Source organism: Nestor notabilis, unplaced genomic scaffold (genome assembly GCF_000696875.1).
Source record: "Nestor notabilis isolate BGI_N333 unplaced genomic scaffold, ASM69687v1 scaffold5569, whole genome shotgun sequence".
Taxonomy (NCBI): Eukaryota; Metazoa; Chordata; class Aves; order Psittaciformes; family Psittacidae; genus Nestor; species Nestor notabilis.
Genome location: NW_009944013.1, coordinates 9,818 through 18,728, shown reverse-complemented (window position 1 = coordinate 18,728; position 8,911 = coordinate 9,818). Strand labels below are relative to the sequence as shown.

The window sequence follows — 8,911 nt, the reverse complement described above, 5'->3', positions numbered from 1 at the left end:
TACCGTCCCTAGTGACATGTCCCTCCCCAACATCCTTGCAGGCCCCCTTCAGATACTGGAAGGCTGCTATGAGGTCTCCACGCAGCCTTCTTTTCTCCAGGCTGAACAGCCCCAACTTGCTCAGCCTGTCTTCATACGGGAGGTGCTCCAGCCCTCTTATCATCCTCATGGCCTCCTCAGGACTTGCTCCAACAGCTCCATGTCCTTCTTATGCTGAGGGCACCAGAACTGTACACAGCACTCCAGTGGGGTCTCACGTAGAGAGGCAGCACCTGCTCCCTTGACACTCCTTTTAATGCAGCCCAGCGTACGGTTGGTTTCTGGTGTGCAAGCACACGCTGCCGGCTCATGTTGAGCTTCTCATCAACCAATTCTGCGATGGTATTCAGTTGGGTCATTATTTGAAGCATGGGGTGTACGCTGTGGGCTGCATGTGTTTGGGTTGTGTCTAGCCTGGAGGCAGTGTGGTGAGTAAGGAACAGACCTGCTCCCATGCTGCGTTGGCCATCTGAAAAATGCTCAAAACAAGTTTACTTGGGCAATATTTTAACTGAGGGAAGGAAAAATAGTTCCTGAGACTGAGGGAGGTGGTGAATGCTCTGCTTCTTGGTGTGTTTTTATTACTGAATCATGAGCTCATTCCCGATAAGAGAAGTTTTTATTGTGGGAACTCTGACACAGCTCATATCTTTAGGGGTGGGAGGCGATGCTGTTAAACTAGCTGACACGCTGGACTTGAGCAAAGACGTGTCTGGAAGGGCCTGACAGTGCCCTCTTAGAAGAGTTGTTGATACTCTGCTGACATGGACAATGAACTCTCACACCACTGTACTTGGCAAAGGTGCACTGTGTAAACACGTCACAGCATGGTGCTTCGGTGCTGCCAAACCCTTCTGAACAACTCACTGGCTAAATGGGGAGGGGTGGGAAGTGGAACTAAGTGTTCCTGGGGCTTAGGCGGGGGGGGAGGAGGTGGTCTGAGCACATCACCTCCTGTCTACCCAGCCTTATCTTCTGAGTGACCCTGCAGGCACTGGCAGGCAGGGGCAAGGATCATCTTTACATCAAAGAAAGCAAAAGTAATGTCAGTCGTCCCCTGGCACATCCTGTGTTTTGTTTTTGTGTCTTTCAGCATACTTCTGTTTCCTGATGACAGCCCTGGGAGTGACGGCTGGTGCGCATCGCCTGTGGAGCCACCGATCCTACAAAGCTAAGCTGCCTTTGCGGATCTTCCTGGCTGCTGCGAACTCCATGGCTTTCCAGGTGGGGTTGTGGTTGCCCATGCAGGTTCCTGGCCTCCAGGCAGCTTTCTCTCCCATGCAGTAGAGACAGCCATGTCACAGTACGCACTGGACAGTCCAGGAGCAATGATTACTTAAGGACCGCGTTAAACATGTCCACACAGGGGCTCAGCACCTCAGCAGCCTATCTGTTGCACAGGTCAGGCCCCACACATCACAGGTCAATGTGGAAACTTTTGTAAGGGCCAATTTGATATAAATATGTCTGTGTAATCAAATCTCTTTGTCCATCCAGGCAGTTGATTTTGATGTGCCCAGAAAGGAGAGCAGGTATCCTCCCACAGTCTTCATTTATCTCTGGTTTATGCAGTGTTTTTCACCAGTAAAATTCAAATACGTTTGCAAAGAAGTGTGTTACTAGCTCTATACTTGCTGATAGGCAGTCTTCGACCTCAAAAATGTTTGTGTAACACCCAGCTGGTGGTAGGAGTTAGTCCAGAACCAGGATCTTCTTGGTGTGAATTTAGTTCCTCCTTTGGCTGAGATTAGAGATCTGAGCCTGTACTAACATTAAACTTACCAAGCTTGGCTGCTATAACCCCTTGTAGCACCAAGTAGCACATGTATGTTGTGCCTTGAGTTTCCAGATTTTTTTCCCTTCAGTCTGTTTGGTTGACTTGTTCATGTACCTTGATAGAAGATGAAAAGAATTGTTTGATCTACTTCTGTACTGTTCATTTACCACCCCTTTTTTAAGGTGGAAAGAATTGATCTAGCTAATCCCTCTCGACATTGCAAAGATCACAGCGCCTTTGCTTAAACACGGGAAAGTGTCCATTTTGACGATAACCCTCTGACCCATATTCTGAGCCGTGTTTTAGCTGCTTTGTGCCACTCAGTTCCTTGCACAGCTTTACAAGCCCTTTGCTCAGCACGTTAAACACTTGTTTTGAGAAGCCTCTGGTTCTGTCCTCCTGTTTTACAGCTATCTGATCTATCATAAGTAGTTTAAATGAATGTGTGGAGCTGATTGCAGTGAGCCTGCATGTTGGGATTTCTTTGCATTCTGCTCCTCTGTTGCTATGGATTTTGCTCTCGGATGCCTTGGCTTCATCACTGCTTTTGGCTGAGGACATGGTGTGATTCTGAGGCAGGGAAGTACTTCAGAGTAGCTTCAAGCCACCTTTGTGCCCTTCATATTGGAAAGAAAATGAAAGGCCAAATCACCCACTGTATGTTTTAAACAGTCTGAGCCTGCTCCTAATCACCATGACATCTGTTGTCTGCTAGGGGCTGTTTTCACCACCACAAGCAGATAGTGAATGAGTTTTCGGGTCCATCTCACTCACGTTGGCTCTGGGAGGAAGAGGCAGCATTGGAAATACCTGCAGCATCCCTGGGTGCTGAAAATTGAGGAAATACTCAGACTTCTTGAAGGGCAGGGGAAACCCTACTTCAGAGTTTTAACTTGATGCTCCTGTTACATGCTGTGCTTCCTCTGAAATGCCATCAGATGCAGCCATTTTTGCCCTGTAGCCAGTGCATTTTTTAGTGATTGGAGCACGCTGAGCTGTGTTTCTTCATCTGGAGTGAATCTCTCAGAGTTTTGAAAGACTCTGCTTCTTGCTGCCACATGTCTGTTTCAGAAATAAGTAATACCTGGATTATGTCTGCTTGATCTTCTAATGCTTAAGTTTCAGCATCTCATTTGGGATGTGCTGGTGTCTCCTCTGCTAACTGTTGTACTGTTGCTCCTGCCCATCTCTGAAACAAGCTGAGCTGTTCAGCTGAGGTTGTTCTGTGAGCATTTGCACACAGCATCAGTGGTTGCATGGAGGCTCGTGTCAGTACACTGAAGTTGTTACATAGCCCAGTTTGTTGTCATGTTGTGGTCTGCAGGTCTGTTAAGGGACCTGCTAATGAAACCTCATGTCTCCATCACTGTCAACAGCATGATGCTGTGGTATGAGAGACCAAGTTAATTTCTCAGTGTCATTACTTTGACCTAGTTATTTGCTGTCCCACAAAGAGTTCAAGTGCTCTTGTGGAAACTGATCGATAATTTCACTCAAAAACCCCCCATAAATTTCTGGCTAATAAAGAGGACCTTTCCTAGGTGTGCTTCTTCCATAACCCATCTTATTTTTAAATTACTTAATCTTGGCATTTTCCAGTCTTCTGTTTACTCCTTCTGAAGCCACTTGAAGCAGTGCAGAGCCTTTCATTCCCTTTGATTTCTCTGCAGGAAAAAACCAAGACAGCAGCAAGGTAAAGATCTCCCCTTGGAGATCTCACTGAGGAGTTTGATCACTTCCTTTGCTTCACTCAGTTTACTTTGTTTTCTTCTGCAACTGGACAATTAAGGCGCAACATATTACAGCACTGGTAAGGGGCTGCCTTCCTCTCAATGAGTCAGTGCTGCAGAAATATGTTCCCCTCATCCCCAGCCCACTCCCAGCCACAACATGACAATACAAGGTTGAGCACTACTGAGTGCAATGGGCTTTTGTCCTTTGCTTGTCCCTTGTAGGCTTTTGCAGGCAGAGCATCTTTGCTAGGCTAAAATGGGCACAGGCATTTGAGCTGAATTCTTTAGCTGCTCTTTATAGTTGTTCCTGGAGTCCCCTCAGCAGCACAGATGGCCTCAGTGCTTTCTCTCAATGTTGGCAGCAATGATTTCTGTGATGCTTTCAGCACAGGGCTTTTATCTCACAAAATACACATACAGTTGTCATCAGCCTGGACTTACTGTGTCCTGCAGTATATTCAGCACCATGCTGGCTGCTGCGCTGCAGTTACTTCACAGGCATCACAAATGGTTTGCTCAGTTCTGCTGGGGTCAAAGCTGCTGCAGTTGGGTGTCGTGGGTGCTACTGCCATTCCTAAAAGCAACGTAAGACATTCCTTTGGGTATTACTGCTTGGGTATGTCCATGGTTGTGCAAAGATGGAAGTAGCACAGGAAAGCACACTCCACTGAGCATTCTCTGATTAAAGCTCACACTGTTGTGGATCTGGACATTAACTAACATTTCCTTGTTTTGGTGCTGACATAAGACAATTCAGTTCATAGATGAGAGTGTGGCCTGTGTTTTGCAACTGTTGTGCATGCTTATAATGCCCTGCAATAATAGCTCAGCACCACTGCAAAACTTGCCGGTTTATTCCAATAGCCAGTGTGTGCTGCAGAGCAAACTGGGAGGCTGAAATCTCTTTGGCTGAGTAAATTCAAAGTCTCACTTTATGATCTGAAACTGCAGTCCGTCACTTCCTCCCTGCAATATACACAATCCCATTTACAGTGACCTATGTTTGCTGACAGCTTGAGCAGAGACAGGACTGAACTTACTTTGTATCTGCTCTGGATCCAATGCTGAGCTGATGTTATGGGTGTGAGACACTTATTCCAGACTTGGCTGCAAATGCAAGACTTGATTTCCCATAAATCAGGTATATCTCATTTGAGATCTTATTCATAGAATGGTTTGGGTTGGAAGGGACCTTAAAGATTATCCAGCTCCAGCTCTTCTGCCATGGGCCTGAACACCTTCTACTAGACAAGGTTGCCCAAAGCCCCATCCAACCTGGCCTTGGACACTGCCAGGGATGGGGCAGCCACAACTTCTTTGGGCAACCTGTGCCAGTGTCTCAGCATCCTCATATCTAACCTGAACTTCCCCTCCATAACTTTAAACCCATTACTACTATCACTACACTCCCTGATAAACAGTCCCTTCCCATGGTTCCTTTAGGCCCTGTTTTAAGTACTGGAAGGCCGTGCTCTTGCATACATCCCTGCAGATAGAGCAGTAATTTAAATGGGGATGTTGGTTTTGTTGTGGAAGATGAATCCCTCCAAAGGCTGAGCAAGTTCAGCTCCTTCCTGTTCAGGTCAGGAAAAGGCATGTGTAGTGTTCCACAAGCTCTGTCCCACTTTCAGCACTGCTTTTGTGTATGAAGGGTGTCAGTAGTAACCAGCCACAACCAGCTTAGAAAAAGGATGCTGGAACTGAGTGGCCCTGCACAGTAGTGCCCTGAAAACAAGTGTTCAAGCTGCCTGTGTCAGGGTCATAAAATAATAATAATGTAAACGTGTACATACCTGGTCCTTCCAGCTCAGTGTCCATCCTCAGACAGCAAACACAGGGAGGATGCAGGACCAGGGCAGACTGATGATGGTAACTCCCAAGAGGCTGTTGGCTTCCAGTCTTGGGATGTGTCCAGTCTGTGTCCCCAGTTCCTAGAGCAGGTCCCATTCTGTGTTGGCACTGTCAGGAGCGGTGTGATGGGCTGGCTGGCTGCAAAGCTGGGGTCACCTAGGATGTGTTTAGTCAATGACATGTTTTGAGGAGCATCAGAGGGGCTTGTTGCTGTTACTGTGTGGGGAAGGCGCTGGAGGTGGTATGCCAGAACAGCACCCAGCCTCTCTCCTCTCACCCTGTCATGCCTTCTGTGCAGAACGACCTCTCTCCTCTCACCGTGCCATGCTTTCTGTGCAGAACGACATCTACGAGTGGAGCCGAGACCACCGTGTGCACCACAAGTACTCAGAGACGGACGCGGACCCGCACAACGCCCGCCGCGGCTTCTTCTTCAAGAGGGAATGACTTTAAAACACAAGAGGTTTAAAGTTTAGAGGTTAGGAAGAAGTTCTTCACTGTGAGAGCGGTGAGACACTGGAACAGGTTACTGTTCGTGCGCAAGCACCGGGACGTCATAGAGAAGGGGAGGAAACTGGATTTCACTGATCTACTGGATGACCCTGTCGTCAGGTTCCAAAGAAAGTAAGTGGGAGTGCTGGGCAGTGAGGTGGGGTCGTTGTGTCTCATTCCTCATTTTTATCTTTCCCTTTTCTCCCCCAAGATATCCCTCCCACCTTGATTGCAGGCATTAGGGCTGTCGTGCCTCCACCCCAGCTATTGATTGCCATGGCTGATGCTTCCTGATTGTCCTTGCAGGCTCTGCTGCACGAGCACTGAGCCTTGTCCTTGTCCCTCTGCTTTTCCAGAAAGCCAGGGCTGGTGGTGAAAACAGCCACAGCAGAAGTTGCTGGGATCTTGTCCTTTCTTTTTGATCACTGGAGCAAATGCTGTAATCACGAACTGCCTTAATGCAGAAGTGCACATTTCACTCTGCAAACTCATCTTTGGCAGCTGTGGGCCAGTGCAGACCAAGCACTTCCTCTTCCAATACTGTCATTCCACAGGATTAATTATCTCCCTTGAGAATTAGCACAGGCCTGGTTCAGTTTGCTGCACATGCTGCAGGAAGAAGGAATTGAAATGTACTTTGTCCTCTATGTGAGTACCTGTATTTTAGGCACAAGAAGACTGTCTTGGCCTGCTAGCAAGGTACTTCGGAAAACCACATGAGTTTATTTCTGATTGTTTTATGAGTGAGAGGAGCAGTCAGTTTTGCTCATAAATCCATTTCCTTTTGCATTAGAGAAATCCATGCACAGAATTACCCTACGTCAGAAATGCTCCAGGAGTGAGGAATTCACTGCTCTCCACATATTGCTTTTACTGATTCGGCTTGTTTGCAAAGGCTCCCTTGCAGTTTGCTGCAGCTCCTCTTGGTTGCGTTACTATCTTTTCCAAGACAAAAGCATCCCACAAGAAGCAGGCTCTTCTGCTTTGGTTATGCTGCAAGTGCTGTGTAGTGAAGAAGTATGTTTTCTGCAGGGAAGTTATGTCTTACCAAATGTCTCTGCTCTGGATTTGAATTTAGGACTTTGGAGTTTATCTTCCTTTATCTGGGAAGAAAAATTCAGGTTTCTCTTTTCTGTAAGGTTGAAGTATTGCTTGGCTTTGGCTTGTTTGGTTTTGGTTTTGTTTTGTTTTTATAGTATGGAAAACCTGGCAGGTCAGATCAGTAAGAATCATGATAAACTCTTTTTTGTCACATTTTGTTTTAAGGCTAGATTGTTAGTTTTGCTGAATTTAATGATTCTGGTGAGTTGTGGATGAGGTACCACCCAATGAGTTTAAAACCACATCACTTCAGCTCAAATCACAGTACTGCTCCAGGCATGACTGACAGCAAAATTTACCCTCTGTGAATAACAGAGCAATAATCCTGCATGTGATGTGAAAGAGAGGCTCACAAGTGAAGTGTCTTCATGACAAAGTTTTCGCATGGTGAATGCAGTGCTGTTCCCCAATGCATGTTCCCCAAGCATGTATTGAGGCATTGGTTCCCCTGAACCCCAGGCAAAGGAGGTTTCTCATGCCAAGGTGGATATTTCAGAGGGAGACAGAGAAAAGGTAGTTGAGTGCTCATTCATATGTGAGATTCATCAAAGACTTCAGTCTGAGCTTCTTTCATTTCACAGAATGGTTTTAATTGGTGCCTGATAAACTCTTTTCATATTGTATTTTATTTTCCTGGAGTGGGAGAGGCTTTGTAGGAGTTTTCTGGACTGGGAAATACTTTTCTCCTCCAGCTCTACTTAAATCCTGGCCTTGAATTGATGATGTTCGCAAACCTTATCCACAGCTGTGTCCAGAAGTCAGTCAGATGAGTGGGAAATTATCTATTGTCTTTGTGAGTGCAAAGAATGGGGAATGTTTCCTATAGAGAGCCTTGGCTTTAACCCATGTAAATGAGCCTTGGCTTTACCCCATGTAAATGAACATGGGGTTCTGTGAGGGAGCTGAGGAGATGCTGTCTTTTCAAAAAGGCTGGTGTTGCTGGAGAGCTGCAGGTCTCCTTTTGGAACCCAGCATATGAGACAAATACAAATATTGCCAAACAATAGCAAAACAAACAACCAAAAGAATTGAACAAAAAGAGCTTGAAGGGCAAGAGGTTAAGTTATGTCATACACAAGATGATGAAAACTGGCCAGTGTTACATATGAGAACTGTGCTCAAGGAAACTGACTTCCTTCCAGAAATACTGCTAACACTAACATTTTCCAATCCTCCGGGGGGTTTAATTGAAAATTGTTTGTTTGTTTTTGTCAAACCAGTGATCTGAAAAACTTGTAGCAAGTGGAAAATTTTAATAACTACTTAATAAATCCCAATTCTGTTCTTCTTCATCCCTTCCAGAACACTCAGCAAAAGCAGGGGTCTATTTTAAACCTGTCATATGGGCACAAGTAAGATGGATCTTGGTGTTTCTTTCCTTCCTGCACTGTTCAAAATCCTGTCACCTCAGCCTGCTGCTCCAGATTCGTGTGGCAGCTTGCTTTGATGATGATACCCCGGGATCACTGTGGGTTGTAGTAAATCTGGGCTCCAGGGAGGTGGAAGGGCTCAGTGGGGAAGACAAGGCTTTATTTCCTATTGAGCTGGGGCACACTGTTATGGCTCCCAAGCTGCACTGTCTTGCTGCACTCTGCTTCTGAGCAGTGTTAGCTCTTTCTCCATTTAGAGTAATTTATTTCCTATCTCGCTTTTGGCTTTGCCTCCCCACTTCTTGCTGAGCTACTACTTCCTTTCTCCACTTGCCTTGAATTAATTCCCCCAGCATGATTTTACTTTGTTTCTCCCACTATGGTCTCTGCTCTTCACCTCTGTGTTCCTGCATCCTTTACTCTCTTCCCTGCCTAGCCGGGGCACGTGGCTTTAGCTGTACTATAAAGCTTCCCTGTTTGTTCTCAAGACTGTTCAGGTTCCTCCCTCCCCATTTTGTACTGTACACTGATCGTTTTGTCCAATACAT

At 46.2% G+C, this 8,911-nt stretch overlaps 1 protein-coding gene across 1 annotated transcript in view; it reads left to right on the top strand.

The window, feature by feature from the left end:
* Positions 1-1,132: 1,132 nt before the first annotated feature.
* The window catches only part of SCD5 (stearoyl-CoA desaturase 5), a gene marked incomplete at its 5' end in the record, with an annotated part of 9,424 nt that continues 1,645 nt past the window's right edge, over positions 1,133-8,911 (top strand). The window contains 3 exon segments of the mRNA XM_010022221.1: positions 1,133-1,263; positions 5,740-5,870; positions 5,926-6,024. Coding sequence (XP_010020523.1) covers positions 1,133-1,263; positions 5,740-5,870; positions 5,926-6,024 — 361 coding nt within the window.